This window comes from Polypterus senegalus, chromosome 10 (assembly GCF_016835505.1).
Source record: "Polypterus senegalus isolate Bchr_013 chromosome 10, ASM1683550v1, whole genome shotgun sequence".
NCBI lineage: Eukaryota > Metazoa > Chordata > Cladistia > Polypteriformes > Polypteridae > Polypterus > Polypterus senegalus.
In genome coordinates, this window is record NC_053163.1 from 140,791,233 (window position 1) to 140,804,812 (window position 13,580).

At 37.9% G+C, this 13,580-nt stretch overlaps 1 protein-coding gene across 3 annotated transcripts in view; it reads left to right on the plus strand.

Moving 5' to 3' along the window:
* si:ch211-129c21.1 (uncharacterized protein LOC563087 homolog) overlaps nucleotides 1-13,580 on the plus strand; it is an 82,009-nt gene that overhangs the window by 62,695 nt on the left and 5,734 nt on the right. For all 3 annotated transcript variants that reach the window (XM_039766878.1, XM_039766880.1, XM_039766879.1), the window contains exons 10-12: nucleotides 823-979; nucleotides 3,153-3,375; nucleotides 12,927-13,042. In XM_039766878.1, coding sequence (XP_039622812.1) covers nucleotides 823-979; nucleotides 3,153-3,375; nucleotides 12,927-13,042 — 496 coding nt within the window. The remainder of the gene's footprint in view (nucleotides 1-822; nucleotides 980-3,152; nucleotides 3,376-12,926; nucleotides 13,043-13,580) is intronic.

Below are 13,580 nucleotides of genomic sequence, written 5' to 3' on the forward strand. Positions count from 1 at the left end.
TGAAGATTCAAACCCCCCACCAAGGACAATTTTCAGGCATTGGTCACCATAGACTTCTGTTATATCATAAACTTTATGTCAGTTCTCCATGAAAACACATGCAGTAACATATAAAATATAATTTTTGGGTGGTGTATTCCTTAAATACAGACTCTTCATTCTTTGTCTGTCCATCCTACTTTTGTGAAATTTTTTTTCTTTTTTTTTTTTTTTTCTTTTTGGAATTCTAGTGTTTGTTGTTTTTTTATGTCCTCCCAGCCAAAGCTTCACACATAATTATATTTGGTTTCATGCTTTCAAATAAAATGATTTGTCTTTTATCGTCTCATTTTAATTCTGAATCTTTAGCTCATAGCGTAAATTATAAGTTAGACATTTATTGTCTTAATTAGAACATATATACAAAGCTGATTGGGGGGCTGGTCAATAGCTGCTCTGTTGCCTTAGCAATTTTGAGATGTGCTTTTTTGCTTTTTTTGTCTTTACTGGTTGACCCACTTTAATGTTCTTTAAAATAAAAACAATAATCCTGATGCACTGAGACACACACCTGACGAAGGTTATATAGCCAAAACAATTTGACTCTAACCTTTTTATTTATTTTATTTTTTCCCCAGCATTAAAATAACTCTTCCCTACGTTTGCCTTTTGTATAAGTGCACACTGATGCAGCACTACACCTAGTTTAAGAATGTAATTTAGTATTTTATGTCAGTGTTACTGTTTTAGTTTTAATCTGGATGTATTCATTACTCAGCTGTTCACAATTGCCTTGTAATAGTTTTAAAATGTATTATTTTAGCATGTTTTTTCTTTCTCCAGAGGTGTGTTGGACATCTCAATCGTGTGTGCCTACAGTATGAGAAAGATACACGAGGTGTTCTCTCAGGGAAAGTATAAAGAACCAGTCACAGTGGATTCTTCACACGTCAAATGGATTGTGTACAATCAGGATGTACCTGTGCCCCGTCCAGGAGCTGTGAGTAATTCAAAATTATTGCTTTCAGGAAAGACTTTCATTTATCTGTCAATCTACCCATTTTCTGAGCTTGATTTTTGTGTTACTGGGGTTGTGGAATGCCAGAGCCTATTCTAGCAGCATTGAGTGCATTTTAGTTTATAATAAAAATACAGATTGGACATATGGAGTGCTGGTATCATTCATAATCCAGCAACATTTGGAAAGTTTTAAAGGGCCTGAACTTTTTTGTAAGGACTTTGTATACTTAGTGTATACTAAACTGCCCCATAAACACAGCTATTGAGAATTTAAAGCTTGCAATATTTAGTTTCAATTTTAAATAATGATTTTTTATTTTTTTTTTAATTATAGATCAGCATGCGTATCCAATTTATACCGTCCTAAAATGTTTTCAAAATGATATAAACAATAAGATTACAGTTCCTGACTGGCACTTTGTGAGTTTGGCACAAGTAACAAGTAGACTGAAAGAATCAGCCTACTTTTATTGTGCAGAACTGTCTATTTATCAGGGCCATTTGTAACAAGCATGATACTTACACTGATACATCTATGTGAGGAATTGGAAAAGGATTTGCATTATTTCATAGTATTTCAAAATATTTGCTACAATTTCTTAAAATGACATTCATTTTAGATTAGGTTTAGAATATTTGGTCTGAATACAGATGTCATTACATTCTACATCATATACCACCACTTCTGCTTTTACTATATTACTCTTACTCATTTTGCTGCAAATCATCCTCCACAAACCTTGCAATCTCATCTACAGAAAATACTTTCCCAAGATAATACTTTGAAATTAGTACAACATCTCTTCTACCTCTGATCCTTACCTGACACATGCAACTTTTGCAACATAATGCAAATAATGTTAAAAATGAACTTTATATTTTAATTCAGTCGTGCCCACTCATTCTTTGGTACATATTCAGGATTTTGAGTATCTCTACACTCAATTGATTTAATTTTGAAGGACAGTTTGAATAGAAAAAAAAATCTACCACATTCATGAAGCCTGCCTCCTACCTACTAACTTAGTAGGATCAAATCAAAAGTAGCTGCTGTCTTTTCACTATCTAAGTAAGTTCCAACTCATTTTTTACTAGTGTAGTAACATACACATCATAGGATGCACTTTCCATATCCAATGAATACTACATGTAGATCTGCCCTGTACATCCCTTTTGTCTGGGAGACATTACACCTGACTTTAATCATTTTCCTGATCCAATCATTACATAAAACTAAAATTCTCCAGGTTTCAGTTTTTCTGTCACACTTTTTGCTATATAAATATAGTTCACAACAATTGAGTTTACTGTCTTTTAATCTTAACAACATGATCAGACTGTCAAGCCTCATATCAGAGACTTGCAACTTGGCGTCCTTGTAGGCAAACAGTGTTCAACATTTATTAAATTGCCACACATTACACTTGAATAATTCCACAATTTGGTAACAAACAGAAGGTTTCTGTGGTAGTCATTTTTTAACTGATCTTGTAAGTGTATGCAGTGAAAGAAAAATCGTTAAAAGCCAGTGATATATTCCATACTATTGTTTTTTTTTTTTGTTTTCATTTACTCCCTTTCTTCATTTTCAAGCCTGTTTAAATGGAAAGAAAGCAGCCTTGGAGAATACCAGTAGCTCATAAAGCTAACTTATGCACACACTTACACAGGGGTTAAATTGGAATCTAACCTGTATGTCTTTGGAGATAGGAGAGGAAAAATTGGTCTACCTGGAGACATGGAAATGGGGAGAATGCAAAACTTTAAAACAGTCATCAATCGGGGGTGTAAGGTGACAGTGACAACCACATTTTAACTTAATGTTTCCTTTTTTCTTTAGTATGTTTATACTGTATTTAGAATTACAAAAATGGTTACATTAAAAGCAGTTATGAAAGAATGTGCTTAAGAACTTTTTTGTGTGTTTCACTTTTAAGGTATTCTTTATTCATTGTTGCTTTCCGTACAAAAGACTTCTTAGTATTAATATACATACTTGTATAATGTACATATTTGTGTATATCCCAGTTGACTGCTTATGGTCGTATGTCTGATTCTTTGTTATTAATAATTTGCGTTTGTATTACAAGATTATTAATCAACATATAGCATGTATGTTTCTGATGCCTTATTCTTAATTCTGCATTATTTAGTGCATTAACAATCAAGCAAGAAATATGAAAATAAACAGGACTCTGGACCTGCCAGACAAGACACTGCAGTTTGTAAGAGATCACCCTTTGATGGATGACCCTGTCACTCCTATCGATGGGAAGCCCAAACTTATCAAAACTGGATCTCGGTTTACAAGTATAGTCGTTGACCGAATTAAAGCCCTGGATAACCAGCTTTATGATGTGATGTTCATTGGGACAGGTGAGACACTCTTCTGGGCAAACAATAAGAAAGCAGTTAATACTATTCACAGTTAAATAAAGATGCTTTCAAGTTATCTTTAGCCAAAATAAAGGCAGCAAAATTATACCTTGAATCTGCTACATATAAACAAGTAGATGCCTGATTTTGTTGGTAATTTTACAAATCTGTGGAGGGGAGCATGAAGTGCATTGTATGGAATCTTTTAGTAGTATTCTTTTTTTTTTTTTTTTTACCATTTTATCTACTTTTTGAGATTTGCAGTCCATATCTTCTGCAATATACTGTTTGTGAAATTGTATTAATACATTTTAGATCAATAAAAAACAATGAATGTCCCACACCCCATGCCCATCCAGTGTTTGAATTGTAGCCTGGGTATTATTTCTGTTACAAAGAGGTGACAGGCTGCCAAAAGTTTTCCAAGACGAGGGCACAATCAAACTGCTACAGGGAAAGGTAAAATAGTTGAGAGGGAAATATTAGAGGTACTACACTGGGAAGATGGGATTTGTGAAACTAAACTTTTTATAATTTACAATTAAGATACACCATGTACTGTATATCAAGTAAAAAAACAACTTGACTTTATGATGTGTGTTTCATCAGTGAAAGATTATAGTACACAGTATTTCCTATGGTTGTGTGGGTTTCCTTTTGTGTACTCAATGTGTACATTTTCACTCATGTGCATGGTAGTTGGTTAACAAGTTTAAATTCCCATTTTGTAAGTGTGTGTTTGAGAATGGAGGTGTCCACATGTGTGATCCTGTAATGAACTTTCTTTTGATACTGGCCCTGGCCGTCATGATGTTGAATTGGATTAAGCAGATTTAAGAATTTTCTTTTTCTTTTCAGTAGAACCTAATATTTTATTTTCCTTTTTAACAGTATATTACCTCAATGATGTAGTTTCAATATGAAGAAGGTGGTCTCCTAAAATAGTGTTACACATCTTTCATTTAGAATTCCTTTTTCATTTGTGTTCTTATGGTACTTTGAACTTGTCTATATTAGGGCACATTTTTTAGGGATTTACCCAGTTAGATGATTGTCCAGGTGTTCAGTTGTTGCTGGAGCCTTCTCAGTACGTGCAATCTCTCCAGTTTTGATGTCATCTTACAAATACAGAGTTATATTTGCTATATTAGCTATAATATCAGATACAGAAATGGTTTCAGTAGATCATTACGACATACCAATGATCTTCTCATGTTATACTTCTCTTACCTGTACTTTTTTCTTCCAGCCTATCAACTAGTTCTAAATCCATTTTATTTTTACCTTGGAGGCTTTTAGAATTATTCTTTGATACAGAACCATATCAAAATGCTTTTGAAAGTACGTTTTGCAGCATACTTTGATTTTGATTACAGTTACCTTTTGAAAAATTGTTTAACGGATTCTTTTTTTATTGTCTTCATTAAAAATATTGTTTTTGTGTAAGAAACCTTCTAAACAATTTTGGATTGTCATTACCATAGTTGCAGTCTTTAGAATACAAGCAAAGTCTATTGGTCTATAATTAGTAATTACTTTAATAATTTTTTTCCTTTGTTCTTGTGGAATGGAGTCACATTTGCAACTTTTCAGTCAACAGATGGTACTTCACTTTAAGTGACTGTTAGAATATTCTTACTGAAATTTATAAGTAATGTGTTTTTTCTTTCATCTCTACTAGTAAAATTTCATCCAACTCAAGGGTTTTGCAGTCTTAACTAATAACTAATGCCTGAAGCACATTTGACTCCATCCATTTATCTAGCTGTCATTCCAGTTATTCATCTTTAACCAACCTATCTTTAAGTACAGAGGTCATTTTTACTTCTACTTTAAAATATTCCATCAGTTTCTTTTGTTAATACTTGGGTTAAAAGAATATAAGAGAAAATATATTTCCTCTTGCCATGACACCTTTTAAATGGCATTATAATACTTCTCAGTGGAGTATTTCATGAAGAATTGCCTGCTGTTTATCTTAGTTTTCACTGCTGTGTTTCAGTTTCTTACCCTTAACCCACATCTTTTATAATTTCTTGCAACCTTTAATTGGACTTTACTGGCGCCAGAAAATGGTTTGGTGGATGAAACAATTGTAATAATTGAAATAAGAAACAATTGTTACAATACTTTCAATTACAAACACAGAACAATAGAGGCATAGGACATTTTAGCAGCAGCATTGAACCCAAGGCGGGAAACAACCCTAAACAGAGTGGCAGCCTCTCATAGGGTATTTTCATATTGCTTCCCTGAAAAATGCATCCTCATGCTTTTTATAACATTGTGAAAATGAACTGTTAAAGATCAAGTCAAAACCATGTGCAATCCTTATAGTATTATTTGGTAAACAGGTGAGAGAAAGAAACAGTAAGCCTTAAATACATATTTTGAAGAGGAGGATTGCCAGGTGTACATTAGTATTTAGATGGCTCTAGGAAGCTGCAGAAGCCTTTCTGAAATTTTTTGCATTGTTAGTGTTTGTTAGTAAAATACAGGGTGCGGCAGAAATAACTCCCACATTTCAAAGGGGGATTGAAAAAAAATGCTACAAGGTATCAGCAAAAACTTTTTATTTCCCAAATGTAGAAATAAAAAAGTTTTTTACTTTAAGTTTTAAAAATTATATCTTCCAAATGGTGGCCTTGAAGGCTGATACACATTTGGAGCCGTTCTTGGAAGTTTTCCATCACTCTCACTAGCATGTCGGGTGAAATTCCTTCAATTTCTTCTTGAATAGCCTCCTTTAGTTGGTCCAAGGACCGAGGACGATGTTTGAAAACCTCCTGTTGCCCTTACTCTTTGAACCCACAGCAAAATCGTTTTCCGGTCTGGAACACTTTCATTAGCACGTAAACCGAACCACGTGCAAAACATCCTCTGTGTTGCAGCTACAGATTTGCCATTTTTGAAAGAAGCCTCCACTACAAAGCCTCGATGCTCACCCGACCACGGCATGGTGACAGCTGAAAACTTTATTATGTACCATACCTAACAGAACGAACTGCACCCCTCTACCTGCTTTGGGGACCCCACAGTGATTTTTCGAAATGTGGGAGTTATTTCTGCTGCACCCTGTATTTAAGTAGTTTCTTTATTCCTTTTTGAAGTTTTTTGGAGCTTCGCATTGCCTCAGAAAAGCTGAGCTCTGAAGCAAACTCCAACAAAAATTAAATATTAGCAGGATGATACTGTGGTTGCGGTGGGCTGGCACCCTGCCCGGGGTTTGTTTCCTGCCTTGCGCCCTGTGCTGGCTGGGATTGGCTCCAGCTGAACCCCCGTGTTAGGATATAGCGGGTTGGATAATGGATGGATGGATGATACTTTGGTGGAGTTGAACCTCTTGCTGAATTCTCTATTGCCTTAATAAGCTTCAGCAAAGCCTAGCACATTTCTAAATTGGCCCATAATAAATTAATGTGGATATAGAACATTAGAAACCTTTACACAAGAACAGGCCATTTAGCCCAACAAGACATGCCAGTCCTATCCATTTTAATTCCTCCAAACTAACACCAAATATAAATTTTAAGGTCACTAAAGTCCTGCTGTCTACCACAATATTTGGTCACTTATTCCAGGTGTCTGCGGCTCTCTATTTGACGAATACTTTACCCTGTTCAAGTTTCCAACTGTGTCCCCATACTCTTGTTGAAGTAATTTTAAAGTAACAGTCTCAAGCGACTATACTAATTCCTTTCATAATTTTAAAACTTCAAATAATATCACCTTAATCTCCTTTTACTTAAACTGAAAAGGCACACCTCATTTAATAATTTTTCATAACTCATTCCCTGTAGTCCTAGAATTAGCCTTATTATTTTTTTTGTAGCCAGGAGTCCACAACTGTACACAGTACACTAGGTAAGGCCTCACTAATGCATTATAAAGTTTAAACATAACCTCCTTTGACTCATACTCAAAAACTGGTGCTATATAACCTAACATTAAGTTAATGGCCTCTGAACACTATTTGGCAGTTGTTAGTGACAAGTTCACTAAAACTCCTAAATCCTTCTCATAAGCAGTACTTTCAAGTTTCAGACCTCCCATTGTGTATTCAAATTTAACAATTTTACTTCTTATGTGTAGTAATTTACATTCACTTACAGTACATTAAATTTCATCTGCTACAAATCTGCCCAAGCCTGTATGCCATCTAATTCCCTCTATGATGATTCAATGGATTCTAGACTATCTTCCAATCCACCCAGTTTGGTATCATCTGTAAATTTAATGAGCTTGTTATTTATATTTCTAGCAAAATCATGTATTTATATTTAAAATAGCAGTAGCCCTAGCACTGACCTCTGACTGACACCACTACAGTATAACATTACCCAATTCTAATCAGGTTGTTCACACTGTAAACATCTGCTTCCTGTGTTATAGCCAGTTTCGCATCCACCTACACACTACAACCTGTTTTTCCGCTTCTTTTAGTCTGATGCCCAACCTCTCATGGAGTACCTTATAAGATGCTTCTGAAAGTTGTGATAAATAATATTGTATGCACCAGTTTGATTGTATCCTTCTGTTGCTTTTTCATAGAATTCTACCATGTTAGTAAAACATAACCATCCTTGTCTGAACCTACACTGACTGTTCAGTAAAACTCCTGTCCTTGTGATGTGTTTCTCAATCTTTTCCTTAACAGTTCTTTCCATTAATTTTCTTGTGACAAATACTAAGCTTTCTAGCTTATAATTACTTGCATTTGCCCATTTACCTTTTTTATATAATGGGATAATATTTTCTATTTCCAGTCCATCTGATTTTACCCTGCGTGTTGTGACTTCCTAACTAATCCTAACCCCTATGTTATTTGGTCCTGGTGATTTGTTTGATTTCTGCCTATTTAATCCAATCATCAATTCTCCCTGTACAATTTTCAAGTCACTAAGAACCGCTTTAGTAGTCCCTGTTACTATTGGTGAGTTTATCAACTCCTCACATGTGAAGACTTTCAGAAAAATTAGAGTTTAGAGCATTTGCTGTTTAACTGACTCTACATTTTAATCCCCATCTACTATTCTTGATACACTTCACCCCTTCCTTGACTGTTCTTTTACCACTAAAATACTGAAACATCTCTTTGGGTGATCTTTTGCTTTATTTGCAATATTCCTCTTTTAACTGTATTTTAGCTTCCCTAATATCCTTCTTAATGGTTGCCCTAATACTCTCATACACCTTAAGAATTGCATTGTATTTATTAATCTTATACGCCTCATACAGCTGATTTTTTTTTTCCCCTTTGTAGCTTTTTTTGCAACTCCTTATTAACCCACTTGTTTTTTGTTTTTTTTTTTTAATTTCCAACTAATTGTAAATGTAGGACAGGTACATAGCAACATTATATACAAAATATTTTTAAACCTGTTCAACTGCTCCTTGACTGCTCATACACTTAAAAGCTTCTTATTCCAGTTTATTAATTTTAGACTTAGCTAAATCTGTTTAAAATTTACTCTGTCAAAGTTAAGCTGAACAACTTTAGTCTTTGCATCTGTGCTCTTTCATATTATGATCACTTGGCCCTAGTGGTTCAGTCACCTCTACACCCTGAATTTCATCCTGGTAACATATTGTTTTAAAAAGCAGTCTCTGATTACGTATAAAAACTCCTATTCGTATATTCTGCTGTTTGCAAGGTTAACCCAGTTGATATTTGGGTAGTAAAAGTTCCTCATGATTATAAAATCCCCTTGTAAACATGCCTTTTAATTCTTCTTAATATTAAAAATATGTGCATTAAAATTAATGTCTGCATTTGAGGGACTGTAGCATACTCCTAAAATAAGGTCTCCATCCATAATGCTTTCCAGGCAAACCCTCACTAAGATACGGCTCATCGCTCAACTGAAGGAGACTTAAATTTAAATTCTGTTTGACATTAAGAAGCAGGCCTCTTTCCTTTTCTGTTCTTTCTTTCCTTCCAAAAAATATGTACCCATCTGTGTTAAACTCTTCCATATCGTTGCTATTTCACCAGGATTCTTTTATTGGTATAATGTTATAATTATGCTTAGCTACATACAGCTCCAAATCACATGGTTTAATTTGATAGTTCCAGCATTAATGCAAGCTATTTTTTAATGTGCTACTTATTTTACTTTTGCACTTAAAACTTTGCGTGAGAATTTACGTTACTCTGTATATATGGTTTTACACTATTTGTCCCTTCATGTACCATTCTAAACCTCCCTGTCCCTTTCCCCTTCCCTAGTTTAAACAATCCTCAACGCCTTGGATCCTTCCAGTCCACCATGAAATGAAGATCCCTTTGTATTTCTGCACACTTCATGGGACTTTCTTTTAAACAACTGTATAGACTTGCTTCAGAATTGGACAAAACAGATACCTAAGTTGGATAATTTCCACCTTAGTGCAATGGTTCATAATTAATGCTCATGATGCCAAATATATTTCTGCAAAACTTGTTACAAATGGTTATTAAAGTGCATAATTCCATTACAAATGTACTTTCTGCCCTCCACAACTTGCTGGCCTCTGATGCAATTTAGATGTTATTTAAGCATCTTACTATTTATACAAAAAAGGGGAAGGGTCCTGACTGTTGTTTGTGCGTATGGAGGGGGTGCTAGAGGGCATACCTTCTGGGGATTCCCTCGTTTTGCTGGGAGACTTCAATGCTCATGTGGGCAATGACAGTGGGACCTGGAAGGGCGTGATTGGGAGGAATGGCCCCCCCGATCTGAACCCGAGCGGTGTTTTGTTATTGGACTTCTGTGCTCGTCACGGATTGTCCATAACGAACACCATGTTCAAGCATAAGGGTGTTCATATGTGCACTTGGCACCAGGACACCCAAGGCTTCAGTTCGATGATCGACTTTGTGGTCGTGTCGTGGACTTGCGGCCATATGTCTTGGACACTCGGGTGAAGAGAGGGGTGGAGCTGTCAATTGATCATCACCTGGTGGTGAGTTGGCTTCGATGGTGGTGGAAGATGCCGGTCAGACCTGGTAGACCCAAACGTGTTGTGAGGGTCTGCTGGGAACGGCTGGCAGAGTTCCTTTGTCAGAAGTAGCTTCAACTCCCACCTCCGGCAGAACTTCAACCACCTCCTGAGGGAGGTAGGGGACATTGAGTCCAAATGGGCCATGTTCCGGGCCTCTATTGTTGAGGCGGCTGACCGGAGCTGTGGCCGCAAGGTGGTCGGTGCCTGTCGTGGTGGCAATTCCCGAACCCGTTGGTGGACACCGGCTGTGAGGGATGCCATCAAGCTGAAGGAGTCCTATAGGACCTTTTTGTCCTGTGGGTCTCTGGAGGCAGCTGATAGGTACCGGCAGGCGAAGCGGAATGCGGCTTCGGTTGTTGCTGAGGCAAAAATTCGGACATGGGAGGAGTTTGGAGAGGCCATGGAGAACGACTTTCGGACGGCTTCGAGGAGATTCTGGTCCACCGTCCGTCGTCTCAGGAGGGGGAAGCAGTGCAGTGTCCGGGGATGGATGAGATACGCCCGGAGTTCTTTAAGGCTCTGGATGTTGTAGGACTGTCTTGGTTGACACGTCTCTGCAACATCGCATGGACATCGGGGACAGTGCCTCTGGATTGGCAGACCGGGGTGGTGGTCCCCCTCTTTAAAATGGGGGACCGGAGGGTGTTTTCCAACTACAGAGGGATCACACTCCTCAGCCTCCCTGGAAAAGTCTATTCGGGGGTTCTGCAGAGGAGGGTCCGTCGGATAGTCGAACCTCGGATTCAGGAGGAACAGTGTGGTTTTCGTCCTGGTCGTGGAACAGTGGACCAGCTCTACACCCTTAGCAGAATCCTGGAGGGTGCATGGGAGTTTGCCCAAGCAGTCTACATGTGTTTTGTGGACTTGGAAAAGGCGTTCAACCGTGTCCCTTGGGGAATCCTGTGGGGTGTCCCCCCGGGAGTATGGGGTACTGGACCCCCTGATAAGGGCCGTTCGGTCCCTGTACAACCGGTTTCAGAGCTTGGTCTGCATTGCCGGCAGTAAGTCAAGCCCGTTTCCAGTGAGAGTTGGACTCTGCCAGGGCTGCCCTTTGTCACCGATTCTGTTCATAACTTTTATGGTCAGAATTTCTAGGCGCAGCCAGGGTGTTGAAGGGGTCCGGTTTGGTGGACTCAGGATTGGGTCGCTGCTTTTTGCAGATGATGATGTCCTGTTTGCTTCATCAGGCCGTGATCTTCAGCTCTCTCTGGAGCGGTTTGCAGCTGAGTGTGAAGCGGCTGGGATGAGAATCAGCACCTCCAAATCCGAGAGCATGGTCCTCAGCCGGAAAAGGGTGGAGTGCCCTCTCAGGGTTGGGGGAGAGATCCTGCCCCAAGTGGAGGAGTTCAAGTATCTCGGGATCTTGTTCACGAGTGAGGGAAGAATGGAGCGTGAGATCGACAGGCGGATCGATGCGGCATCTGCAGTGATGCGGGCTCTGCATCGGTCTGTCATGGTGAAAAAGGAGCTGAGCCATAAGGCAAAGCTCTCAATTTACCAGTCGATCTACGTTCCTACCCTCACCTATGGTCATGAGCTATGGGTAGTGACCGAAAGAATGAGATTGCGAATACAAGCGGCTGAAATGAGTTTCCTCCGCAGGGTGTCTGGGCTTTCCCTTAAAGATAGGGTGAGAAGCTCAGTCATCTGGGAGGGGCTCAGAGTAGAGCCACTGCTCCTCCGCATCAAAAGGAGTCAGATGAGGTGGCTCGGGCATCTGATCAGGATGCCTCCTGGACGCCTCCCGGGTGAGGTGTTCCGGGCACGTCCAACCGGGAGGAGGCCCCGGGGAAGACCCAGGACACGCTGGAGGGACTGTGTCTCCCAGCTGGCCTAGGAACGCCTTGGGATTCTCCCGGAAGAGCTGGAAGAAGTGGCCGGGGAGAGGAAAGTCTGGGTGTCTCTGCTTAAGCTGCTGTCCCCGCGACCCGACCCTGGATAAGCGGAAGAGGATGGATGGACTATTTATACAAAAGTATTACTACTGGATGAGCCGGACTCTTACAAGAGTTTTTATTATTCTCCTTACAATGTGGTGACACAGTAGCAGCTTACACAACAATGCAAAATAATGAAACGGTGATTCTGCAGTGTTATAAAAAGCAAGAATTCTAGTTCTGCTAGGATACTAGTAGTCGGGGCCATTTTTCTTTAGCAGATTATTTAAACAAATCATCTCACATTGAGTGTAGGAACTTATTTTAACATTGTTGTACAGGTTTAGCTTAAGCAGATGAATTGAGTTAACACCACACAGGGAGTCAGTAGTAGAATTCTAGTTTACACCCGCGTGCCTACAAATTCATAGGGTCGTTACTGTCATGTGTAGAGAATACATTGAAATTTTAGCTTGCATGTGCTACTCAACATACAGCATGTCATTGCTCTGCTTATTACATCTTCTAAACCACAAGATGACATTGCCGGGGTGTCTGGTTAAGATTTTTGCTGTAGGACTGTACAATTAGGGCTTTAGTCTTAATTGTATTAATAATAATAACTTAAAAAAATAATAGTTATCTGTGGAATAAAGCTGCTTTTCACCTTCCCTTGATTTTTCCTTACAGATAATGGGTACCTGCAAAAAGCAATCAATTTAGAAAACAAAATGTTTATTATTGAAGAGGCCCAGTTATTTAAAAATGAAGAGTCCATTCTCAGTCTTCGTATCTCTTCTAAAAAGGTAAATATTTATTTATTAGAGTTAAGTTCTATTTAAAAACAAAAATTGTCTAGTAAGGACATTATGTCTACACCTTTGGTGGATTTTTTAAAACATTTTGCTTATACAGTTTTTGTTTTAGCTGTTTATAAGTATGATTTGCATGGTTTCTTAATGAGCCTAACTGTATTTGGCAGCTTTGAAACACCAGTAATGTAACTGTTATTTATGTTAGATAAACTATTGATAGTTTTCTATTGATAGAGTCACAACTCTTTATATATTTCAGAACAGAAGCATAAAAATACAGTGGTTTTACTAAAAAATAAATGTCATTGGCACCTGAGATAGTGTGTGAAATTAAATAGGTAAATACATGAGCAGTTTTTTCATTTTTAAACAGCGTGATACATTAACCATGTGATATTATAAGAATCAAAAGAACATACAATCAGTATTTTCTTTTTTTTTTTTTTGTTTACCCTTTAAATAAAAAAGGCTGTAAATACCTATGCTAAACATAATGAATAAAAAATATGTATTAAACAGATGATTTTGT